The 12,409-nt window shown below is 41.2% G+C and overlaps 1 protein-coding gene across 2 annotated transcripts in view; it reads right to left on the bottom strand.

Moving 5' to 3' along the window:
• PGAP1 (post-GPI attachment to proteins inositol deacylase 1) overlaps positions 1 to 11,561 on the bottom strand; it is a 70,193-nt gene extending 58,632 nt beyond the window's left edge. Inside the window, exon 1 of one of the 2 annotated variants that reach the window (XM_022567306.2) lies at positions 11,358 to 11,561. In XM_022567306.2, the coding sequence (XP_022423014.1) occupies positions 11,358 to 11,504 (147 nt within the window). In that variant the 5' untranslated portion in view covers positions 11,505 to 11,561. The remainder of the gene's footprint in view (positions 1 to 11,357) is intronic. The other variant, XM_022567305.2, reaches the window with a different exon arrangement.
• Positions 11,562 to 12,409: the final 848 nt, after the last annotated feature.

The raw sequence follows: 12,409 nt of genomic DNA, 5'->3' as shown, positions 1-12,409 counted from the left end.
TGTGTACATGGACTTCAACTCAAATTAGTCCCAATATTAATTATGCATAGTAAATAATCAAAAATAAAAATGATATAATATTTTTTCTTTAGGTACAAATTAAGCAAAAAAAATATGAGAGAAAAAGGGAACAGTTATCTTAACTCCTCTTAATTTAGTACACCATTTGATATAGCAGTACATGCGTATTAGATCACTATTCTTTTTAGGACAGTAACTAAAAAAGTTTTGAACTCCTTGAAAATTAACTCAGAAGAACAGGAACTATCAAATATATAGAAAAAGAAATATTTAATTCTCTGGAGACAGAAAAATAAGCAAAAGAATGTTACTTGATATATTTCATAATCTACTATTATAAAGGCAATTTCATAGTTGAGACAATGTACATTTAAAAATATGAAGTCATCAGACAGCGGGGAAGATGGCGGAAGAGTAAGATGTGGAGATCACCTTCATCCCCACAGATACATCAGAAATTCATCTACACGTGGAACAACTCCTACAGAACACCTACTGAACGCTGGCAGAACACCTCAGACCTCCCAAAAGGCAAGAAAATCCCCACGTACCTGGGTAGGGCAAAAGAAAAAAGAATAAAGAGACAAAAGAATAGGGGCGGGACCTGCACCAGTGGGAGGGAGCTGTAAAGGAGGAAAGGTTTCCACACACTACGAAGCCCCTTGGAGGGCGGAGACTGCGGGTGGCGGAGGGGGGAAGCTTCAGAGCCGCGGAAGAGAGCACAGCAACCGGGGTGCGGAGGGCAAAGCAGAGAGATTCCCGCACAGAGGATCCGTGCCGACTAGCACTCACCAGCCCGAGAGGCTTGTCTGCTCACCCGCCAGGGCGGGCGGGGCTGGGAACTGAGGCTCGGGCTTTGGTCTGAGCGCAGGGAGAGGACTGGCGGCGTGAACACAGCCTGAAGGGGTTAGTGCACCACGGCTAGCCGGGAGGGAGTCCGGGAAAAAGTCTGGACCTGCAGAAGAGGCAAGAGACTTTTTCTTCCCTCTGTTTCCTGGTGCGCAAGGAGAGGGGATTCAGAGCGCTGCTTAAAGGAGCTCGAGACGGGCACGAGCCACAGCTAACAGCACAGACCCCAGAGACGGGCATGAGACAGTAAGGCTGCTGCTGCCGCCACCAAGAGGAAGCCTGTGTGCGAGCACAGGTCACTATCCACACCTCCCTTCTGGGGAGCCTGTGCAGCCCGCCACTGGCAGGTTCCCGGGATCCAGGGACAACTTCCCCGGGAGCATGCACGGCGCGCCTCAGGCTGGTGCAACGTCACGCCGGCCTCTGCCGCCGCAGGCTCGCCCCGCATCGTGCCCCTCCCTGCCCCCGGCCTGAGTGAGCCAGAGCCCCCAAATCAGCGGCTCCTTTAACCCCGTCCTGTTTGAGCGAAGAACAGACGCCCTCCGGCGACCTACACACAGAGGCGGGGCCAAATCCAAAGCTGAGCCCCGGGAACTGTGCGAACAAAAAAGAGAAAGGGAAATCTCTCCCAGCAGCCTCAGGAGCAGCGGATTAAACCTCCACAATCAACTTGATGTACCCTGCATTGGTGGAATGCCTGAATAGACAACGAATCATCCCAAATTGAGGAGGTGGACTTTGAAAGCAAGATTTATTATTTTTTCCCCTTTTCCTCTTTTTGTGAGTGTGTATGTGTATGCTTCTGTGTGAGATTCTGTCTGTATAGCTTTGCGTTCACCATTTGTCCTAGGGTTCTATCCGTCCGTTTTTTTCAGTTTTTTTTTAAATTTTACTTCTTAAAAAATTTTTTTCTAAATAATTATTTTTTATTTTAATTATTTTATTTTATCTTACTTTATTTTATCTTCTTCCTTCCTCCCTTCCTCCCTTCCTCTCTTTCTCCCTTTCTCTCTTTCTTTCTTTCTACTTTTTCTCCCTTTTATTCTGAGCCGTGTGGATGAAAGGCTATTGGTGCTACAGCCAGGAGTCAGTGCTGTGCCTCTGAGGTAGGAGAGCCAACTTCAGGGCACTGGTCCACAAGAGACCTCCCAGCTCCACGTAATATCAAATGGCGAAAATCTCCCAGGGATCTCCATCTCAATGCCAAGACCCAGCTTTACTCAACGACCATCTACAGTGCTGGACACCCTATGCCAAACAACTAGCAAGACAGGAACACAACCCCACCCATTAGCAGAGAGGCTGCCTAAAATCATAACAAGTCCACAGACACCCCCAAACACACCACCAGACATGGACCTGCCCACGTGAAAGACAAGATCCAGCCTCATCCATCAGAACACAGGCACTAGTCCCCTCCACCAGGAAGCCTACACAACCCAGTGAACCAACTTTAGCTACTGGGGACAGACACCAAAACAACGGGAACTACGAACCTGCAGCCTGCAGAAAGGAGATCCCAAACATAGTAAGACAAGCAAAATGAGAAGACAGGAAAACACACAGCAGATGAAGGAGCAAGATAAAAACCCACCAGACCCAATAAATGAAGAGGAAATAGGCAGTCTGCCTGAAAAAAAATTAAGAATAATGATAGTAAAGATGATCCAAAATCTTGGAAGTAAAATAGAGAAAATGCAAGAAACATTTAACAAGAACCTAGAAGAACTAAAGATGAAACAAGCAACAATGAACAACACAATAAATGAAATGAAAAATACTCTGGATGGGATCAATAGCAGAATAACTGAGGCAGAAGACCGGATAAGTGACCTGGAAGATAAAATAGTGGAAATAACTACTGCAGAGCAGAATAAAGAAAAAAGAATGAAAAGAACTGAGGACAGTCTCAGAGACCTCTGGGACAACATTAAATACACCAACATTCAAATCACAGGGGTTCCAGAAGAAGAAGAGAAAAAGAAAGGGACTGAGAAAATATTTGAAGAGATTATACTTGAAAACTTCCCTAATATGGGAAAGGAAATAGTTAATCAAGTCCAGGAAGCACAGAGAGTCCCATACAGGGTAAATCCAAGGAGAAACACGCCAAGACACATATTAATCAAGCTGTCAAAAATTAAATACAAAGAAAACATATTAAAAGCAGCAAGGGGAAAACAAATAACACACAAGGGAATCCCCATAAGGTTAACAGCTGATCTTTCAGCAAAAACTGTGCAAGCCAGAAGAGACTTGCAGGACATATTTAAAGTGATGAAGGAGAAAAACATACAACCAAGATTACTCTACCCAGCAAGGATCTCATTCAGATTTGATGGAGAAATTAAAACCTTTACAGACAAGCAAAAGCTGCGAGAGTTCAGCACCAACAAACTAGCTTTACAACAAATGCTAAAGGACCTTCTCTAGGCAAGAAACACAAAAGAAGGAAAAGACCTATAATAACAAACACAAAACAATTAAGAAAATGGGAATAGGAACATACATATTGATAATTACCTTAAATGTAAATGGATTAAATTCTTCCACCAAAAGAAACAGGCTGGCTGAATGGATACAAAAACAAGACCCACATATATGCTGTCTACAAGAGACCCACTTCAGACCTAGAGACACATACAGACTGAAAGTGAGGGGATAGAAAAAGATACGCCATGCAAATGGAAACCAAAAGAAAGCTAGAGTAGCAATTCTCATAAATAGACTTTAAAATAAAGACTATTAGAAGAGACAAAGAAGGACACTACATAATGATCAAGGGATCGATCCAAGAAGAAGATATAACACTTGTAAATATTTATGCACCCAACATAGGAGCACCTCAATACATAAGGCAAATACTAACAGCCATAAAAGGGGAAATCGACAGTAACACATTCATAGTAGGGGACTTTAACACCCCACTTTCACCAATGGACAGATCATCCAAAATGAAAATAAATAAAGAAACACAAGCTTTAATGATACATTAAACAAGATGGACTTAATGATATTTATAGGACATTCCATCCAAAAACAACAGAATACACATTTTTCTCAAGTGCTCATGGAACATTCTCCAGGATAGATCATATCTTGGGTCACAAATTAAGCCTTGGTAAATTTAAGATAACTGAAATTGTATCAAGTATCTTTTCTGACCCCAATGTTATGAGACTAGGTATCAATTACAGGAGAAGATCTGTAAAAAATACAAACACATGGAGGCTAAACAATACACTACTTAACGAAGTGATCACTGAAGAAATCAAAGAGGAAATCAAAAAATACCTAGAAACAAATGACAATGGAGACACGACGACCCAAAACCTATGGGATGCAGCAAAACCAGTTCTACGAGGGAAGTTTATAGCAATACAATCCTACCTTAAGAAACAGGAAACATCTTGAATAAACAACCTAATTTTGCACCTAAAGCAATTAGAAAAAGAAGAACAAAAAAACCCCAAAGTTAGCAGAAGGAAAGAAATCATAAAAATCAGATCAGAAATAAATGAAAAAGAAATGAAGGAAACAACAGCAAAGATCAATAAAACTAAAAGCTGGTTCTTTGAGAAGATAAACAAAATTGATAAACCATTAGCCAGACTCATCAGGAAAAAAAGGGAGAAGACTCAAATCAATAGAATTAGAAATGAAAAAGAGGAAGTAACAACTGACGCTGCAGAAATACAAAAGATCATGAGAGATTACTACAAGCAACGCCATGCCAATAAAATGGACAACGTGGAAGAAATGGACAAATTCTTAGAAATGCACAACCTTCCAAGACTGAATCAGGAAGAAATAGAAAATATGAACAGCCCAATCACAAGGACTGAAATTGAAACTGTGATTAAAAATCTTCCAACAAACAAAAGCCCAGGACCAGATGGCTTCACAGGCGAATTCTATCAAACATTTAGAGAAGAGCTAACACCTATCTTTCTCAAACTCTTCCAAAATATAGCAGAGGGAGGAACACTCCCAAACTGATTCTACAAGGCCACCATCACCCTGATACCAAAACCAGACAAGGATATCACAAAGAAAGAAAACTACAGGCCAATATCACTGATGAACATAGATGCAAAAATCCTCAACAAAATACTAGCAAACAGAATCCAACAGTACATTAAGAGGATCATACACCATGATCAGGTGGGGTTTATTCCAGGAATGCAAGGATTCTTCAATATATGCAAATCAATCAATGTGAAACACCATATTAACAATCTGAAGGAGTAAAACCATATGGTCATCTCAATAGATGCAGAGAAAGCTTTCAACAAAATTCAACACCCATTTATGATAAAAACCCTGCAGAAAGTAGGCATAGAGGGAACTTTCCTCAACATAATAAAGGCCATATATGACAAACCCACAGCCAACAATGTCCTCAATGGTGAAAAACTGAAAGCATTTCCACTAAGATCAGGAACAAGACAAGGTGGCCCACTCTCACCACTCTTATTTAACATAGTTTTGGAAATTTTAGCCACAGCATTCAGAGAAGAAAAGGAAATAAAAGGAATGCAAATGGGAAAAGAAGAAGTAAAGCTTTCACTGTTTGCAGATGACATGATACTATACATAGAGAATCCTAAAGATGCTACCACAAAACTACTAGAGCTAATCAATGAATTTGGTAAAGTAGCAGGATACAAAATTAATGCACAGAAATCTCTGGCGTTCCTATACACTAATGATGAAAAATCTGAAAGTGAAATCAAGAAAACACTCCCATTTACCACTGCAACAAAAAGAATAAAATATCTAGGAATAAACCTACCTAAGGAGACAAAAGACCTGTATGCAGAAAATTATAAGACACTGATGAAAGAAATTAAAGATGATACAAATAGATGGAGAGATATACCATGTTCTTGGATTCGAAGAATCAACATTGTGAAAATGACTCTACTACCCAAAGCAATCTACAGATTCAATGCAATCCCTATGAAACTACCACTGGCATTTTTCACAGAACTAAAGCAAAAAATTTCACAATTTGTATGGAAACATAGAAGACTCCGAATAACCAAAGCAATCTTGAGAACAAAAAACGGAGCTGGAGGAATCAGGCTCCCTGACTTCAGACTATACTACAAAGCTACAGTAATCAAGACAGTATGGTACTGGCACAAAAACAGAAAGATAGATCAATGGAACAGGATAGAAAGCCTAGAGATAAACCCACGCACATATGGTCACCTTATCTTTGATAAAGGAGGCACAAATGTACAGTGGAGAAAGGACAGCCTCTTTAATAAGTGGTGCTGGGAAAACTGGACAGGTACATGTAAAAGTATGAGATTAGAACACTCCCTAACACCATACACAAAAATAAGCTCAAAATGGATTAAAGACCTAAATGTAAGGCCAGAAACTATCAAACTCTTAGAGGAAAACATAGGCAGAACACTCTATGACATAAATCACAGCAAGATCCTTTTTGACCCACTTCCTAGAGAAATGGAAATAAAAACAAAAATAAACAAATGGGACCTAATGAAACTTCAAAGCTTTTGCACAGCAAAAGAAACCATAAACAAGACCAAAAGACAACCCTCAGAATGGGAGAAAAATTTGCAAATGAAGCAACTGACAGGATTAATCTCCAAAATTTACAAGCAGCTCATGCAGCTCAATAACAAAAAAACAAACAACCCAATCCAAAAATGGGCAGAAGATCTAAATAGACATTTCTCCAAAGAAGATATACAGATTGCCAACAAACACATGAAATGATCTCAGCATCACTAATCATTAGAGAAATGCAAATCAAAACTACAATGAGGTATCATCTCACACCAGTCAGAATGGCCATCGTCAAAAAGTCTAGAAACAGTAAATACTGGAGAGGGTGTGGAGAAAAGGGAACACTCTTGCACTGCTGGTGGGAATGTGAATTGGTACAGCCACTATGGAGAACAGTATGGAGGTTCCTTAAAAAACTACAAATAGAACTACCATATGACCCAGCAATCCCACTACTGGGCATATACCCTGAGAAAACCATAATTCAAAAAGAGTCATGTACCAAAATGTTCAGCTCTATTTCAGCTCTATTTACAATAACCAGAAGATGGAAACAACCTAAGTGTCCATCATCGGATGAATGGATAAAGAAGATGTGGCACATATATACAATGGAATATTACTCAGCCATAAAAAGAAATGAAATTGAGTTATTTGTAGTGAGGTGGATGGACCTAGAGTCTGTCATGCAGAGTGAAATAAGTCAGAAAGAGAAAGACAAATACAAATACCATATGCTTACACATATATATGGAATCTAAGAGAAAAAACAATGTCATGAAGAACCTGAAGCAGTAAGACAGGAATAAAGACACAGACCTACTAGAGAATGGACCTGAGGATATGGGGAGGGGGAATGGTAAGCTGTGACAAAGTGAGAGAGTGGCATGGACATATATACACTACCAAATGTCAAATAGATAGCTAGTGGGAATCAGCAGCATAGCACAGGGAGATCAACTCAGTCCTTTGTGACCACCTAGAGGGTTGGGATAGGGAGGGTGACGCAAGAGGGAAGAGATATGGGGACATATGTATATGTATAACTGATTCACTTTGTTATAAAGCAGAAACTAACACACCACTGTAAAGCAATAATACTCCAACAAAGATGTTAAAAATAAAATAAAATAAAAATATGAAGGCATATAATGTGGAGTAGAAAAAAGTATAAAGGTGGAAAAAAGAGGTGGAACAAAAATAAAATGTGGGAGTTGTAGGCAATGGCAAAGCTGCATTTCCAACAGAATTCAAGTTGGGAGTGAGTGCCAGGAAAAGACAGGAAGGGTATTGACTAGATTGAGGACAGAAAAGATGTAGGCATACAAAAAGGATAATGATGAAAGATACAGAAGAGGGTCAAAGGGTTTTAAAAAAACACTTTTATAGTAACAGGACTCCAATATATTTTAAATTATTTTATATTGATTATTTTAAATGAGAACCCTCCCCCCCCAAAAATTAAACAATCCATAGTCCATACTGCTGTCAAGAAATAACCTTGTTAAGACATACACCTTATGTGTTTCCTCACTGCATACACAGATGATAAACACTTAAGAGAGAGGTCCTTTAAAACCTCACTCTTATTATTCTTACCTATTTCCTTATAATTTATACATGCCACATTTTAAATTTTTTAATATGTTCCAAAATTCAAGATTCAACAGAGTATATACTGAAAAGGCTCTCCTACCCCTGGTTCATTAGCCATCCAGTTCCTTACCCAGAAGGTAACCAATGTTAGCAATGTTTGTGCTTCCAGAAATACCAATATTTTACATATATACAAATACAGGCAAATTTGTTTTAGGTTATTTCTCCTTTTTATATAAATGATAACATACTATAAATACTACTTATGGAATGTATCCTGGCATTCCCACCTTCACAAATGCTGTTCTTTATTCCTGCAATTTTCTTGTTTCTGCACCTTGTGAACTGTATACATACCCTCCACTGCCCAGTGCACAACCTCTTCTCGATAGCCTTTGACTACCCAAGACGAACACGGCTGCTCTCTTCTGTGAAGAGCCTCGTACACACTCTCTTACAGTGAAATTATAACATTTAACACATTATATTTTACTTATCCATTTCACTCCTGTCTCCCCCATTATATTTTAAAAACATAAATTTAAAGGCACAAGGTGTGACTCATCTCTAATTCCCTCTCACCCATACCCAGGATCTAGAATATATCTACAGAAAGAAGTCATGAAATAAATTATATGCTAAATAAACATCACACTTAATAACAAAATATATGAGTCATATTTCCCAATATCAACATTTCCTTTCAGAGGGCAATTGTCAGGTCACATATCTAAAGAGTGCCAAACAAACTGTTGCATGAAAAAACACAACACAGATGTTTTCTTATCGAATTCTACAGTTTGCCTAAAACTGTTTGCTACCAAATACAAGCTCTGCCTTGCTTTCATAATAAGGCAAGAAGCTTTAAAGGATAGTGTGTATTTTGCCTGGTAGGTGTGTGAGATGTTCAATTAACTCTGAATAAGTGAGTCTAGGAAAACTAAAGGTAGAGGATTAATAAAGATACTCAAACAATTTAAAATTCAAACAATTTTTTCAGTTTCAAATTCCTGTCCCACATTTTATTTTTAAAATGGAGAATAAAATTGAGCATGTTTCAACTAACCTTTCAAGTGCCTCTAAAATTCTGCTAAAGAATATGCAAACGAGCAGTAAAAAAGAAGAAAAGCATCAAGAAAGAGAAGAAAACCCAACAACCAGGACATCCCATATGCTGAATATCAACTTTGTGAACAATTAGAGCTTACTATAAAATATAATTAAAAGCAATATAAAAATATGTTTAGAACGCTTTTAACAAACCATTGGTTCTTAATTGGCTGACCCCAATTATCCAGAAAGCTCACATTATATTCAAAATGAATCATTTCTGTAGGCAGCTTTTAACTGTATTTGTAAAATAACTCAACCTAGTGTGCACAATAAAAAGACTAAGAGTCAAAGACAAATACTGTAGTGAATAAACACTTTTTACAGCATAAAAATAAAAATTTACTGAAAATGTGTATCAAAAACTCCTGCCACTGTAATATTACTGTGCTAACGTATTATTAACAGAAGTGTAAAACCTCAAAACAGCAAAAATAACTAAATAAGACTACCTAACAACACCAAAAAACCCAAATAGCTCTTTTGCATTAGCTACACTAATTTTCTCTGTCTTTCCAGTCAATTTTATGAGGCACGAAATGTATCTGTGAGGTCCATATGCTTTGTTCCCAACACTAAGTGATTTCTACTACTGCAAATATTAAAATAGTTTCAATAATTGTGGGTAATCCAAAAATAAACGGGAATTAGTACCGTATTGTTCCAAAATGATTTTATTTTAACCAAACTCTTCAATGCAGTACAAAACTAAAATGACCTACTTCAATCTACTGAGAGTTTCCTAATTATTAAACCATAGAAAAATGAAAGGAGATTATAAGGGCTCTATTTTCAGTTTTTTTAAAAATCTAAACTAAAAGCCCATATATTTAACTATATGTGGCCTCTGATAAACATAAACCAGCATATTCATTTAGAAATTAAAAGACAACTGTAACATGTTAAAATGTGCTCCTTCAATAGCATCTGGTATCAAATGCTTCCACTTCCTTATAAGCACTGATGCAAAACCAAGGTAAAGATCTCAAAACAAATGAAATCTAAATTCGAATTTTGCCCATGGGAAAGGATGCTGTTCAGCAATTTAAACCTTAAGTAGTTTTAAGATCTAAATAATAGCAGGAAAATCAAATAATATGCTCCTTCGTAATGACCTGTACACGGAAACAATCAGGATATGCATCCTTCACCTCAAAGAATAAATCTGCTATGGTTTTAAATGCATTGTATCAATATGTATTATAGTACACATACTTCTAAGGTAGGGAGTTATCATTACAATACATATTCCATAATTAGGAGATGCATTTATAAAGAAAAGAATCATTCAGAAGCAATTTCTTTGGACGGTTATGCAATTTGTCACCATCTCTTTTTACAGCTGGTCATGAATGAAATTCTAGCGTCTACTATGCTGAACTGGTAAAGCAACTGTGACTGAAAATATCCAAAATGGAACGAAAGAGGTGGGGGCGGAGAGAGGAAGAGAAAGAAGGGCCGGGTCTCTCTTCAATTGCAAACACAGTTGAGAAAACAAAAATAACACCATGAAATAGATCTTGTATGCAACTGGTAAGGGGCGACACGCATCAACACAGGATGCATGCACACGCACCGACCCACGACCTACAAAACAAGAGGGCTCCGCAAAACCTTCACAGGAGAGAACTGCGCTAGTTCCCCATTTATTTACTCATCAGGTTAGCCTTTCAGACGTAAACCCCTTAAGTCTCTAAGTCAACCCTGGGAACTGTGTAGCCAGTACACGCTCTGCAGAAGCTCGGTTCCTTTCTAGAAAAGCGAGAGCTGACGCGGAAACACCTGGGCGGGAGGGGAAGAATTTCGGCGCGTGGGAAGCAAAGGAGCGCCCGGGGCACCTGTTAAGGCAGGGAGGCGGGGAGGATGGGGTCTGGGTTTGGGGAGAGGGACTGGAGCTGAGTCTCTGGGGATGAGGGGCGTTGGGCCCGGCCCTTCTGATGAGCCTGTGCTTGGGATTTGGGACCGCGAAGGAACCGGGCAGCAACCTCGAGGGGGGGGCGGGAAGCATGCTCGGGGAGCCATCTATCAAACACCCCACCGTGAAGAGAGGACACAAAGGGCAGGAGAAAGGGGCCGCGGGGGGCTGCGGAGTCTTCCGGGGCGAAGCAAGCGGGGACAAGATTGGGCTAAGGGGGCAGGAGAGGCGCGGGGAGCCGACGCAGGGGAAACACACAGAAGGGCCAGGCTGGAGGGGCCCGAGCCTCGGAGCGCCCAGCGAAGGGAGGGCGAAACCTCACCTGATACTCCGGATACTCAAACATGTAGCTCATACTACACTTGTTTTCCTCAAAGCCGAAGAAGACGTCCCACAGGCCCAGGGTCGCCATGAAGACCATGAGGGCATAAAACGCCAGGTTCCAGAGATTGACGGAGTGGAGGAACATGGTGCCGCCGCCGCCGCCGCCGCCGCCGCCGCCGCGGGACCCCTAGCCCTGACTCAGGGAGCCGAAGAACGCCCGGCTGCCAGCCTGGGAGCTAAGCCCAAGCGCCGGGCGCCTGCGCGGATGCCCGGCCAGCCCGCGGGCTCGCCGCGCAGTGCGCCTGCGCGTAGCCTCTCTGCTCACTTCCCGCCTGCAGAGAGGGAGGCGGCGTTTGCTGGGGGAGCGCGAATGAGAGGGCCGAGAAGAGAGAAACCGAAGTGGGCTGGGTTGGAGGGTGAGGGGAGAGGGGGAAGGGCGCGAGGAAAAGGAAAAGGAGAAAGGGGAGGGAAGGGCAATGAGAGGCTGGCTGGAGGGAAAGAAGAAGTGGGGGGCGGGGGGTACTAGCGAAGGATGGGCGGAGCGCGGGGTCCTGCAAGCGAGGAGTGGGAAGGGCTGGGGGTGGGCGTCGGGGGCGCTAACCTGGAGACGAGGAGGCGATTAATGATGGTGAGCCAACCGGGAGGGGGGACATCAGAGCCCGGAGACCATCAGCTGTCACGTCGCGAACACCTCTCCTGAGCAGCTTAAAAACCCTAACCGTTCCATTTTGAAACGCTTCAGGCCTCCGCGATTTCGGTTCTCCCAGCGGTGGTGGAGCACATTCACAGCTCTCTGGACCAGTTAGCTTAAACAGGGAACAAATGGCTTTTTCTCCCCCTCTTTGACCGCCGACGCCGGCCCAGTAGGTAACAGCGCTTAAAAGCACGGACTCTTTAAAAACCACCAGCAGGTCGACGAGATTCTGGTCTTGGTATAAGATGAAAGCCTGAATCACAAAAAGCATCGTTAGTCTTTAACGTTACCAAATTTTTCATTAACACTGATGCTCCCGATAGGTACTGCGTGATCCGTTTATCGCTGACTTGCCT

Source organism: Delphinapterus leucas, chromosome 8 (genome assembly GCF_059928025.1).
Source record: "Delphinapterus leucas isolate spDelLeu-1000000601 "Yukka" chromosome 8, BTC_Dleu_Yukka2, whole genome shotgun sequence".
Classification (NCBI taxonomy): domain Eukaryota; kingdom Metazoa; phylum Chordata; class Mammalia; order Artiodactyla; family Monodontidae; genus Delphinapterus; species Delphinapterus leucas.
This window is presented reverse-complemented; position numbering and strand designations above follow the sequence as displayed.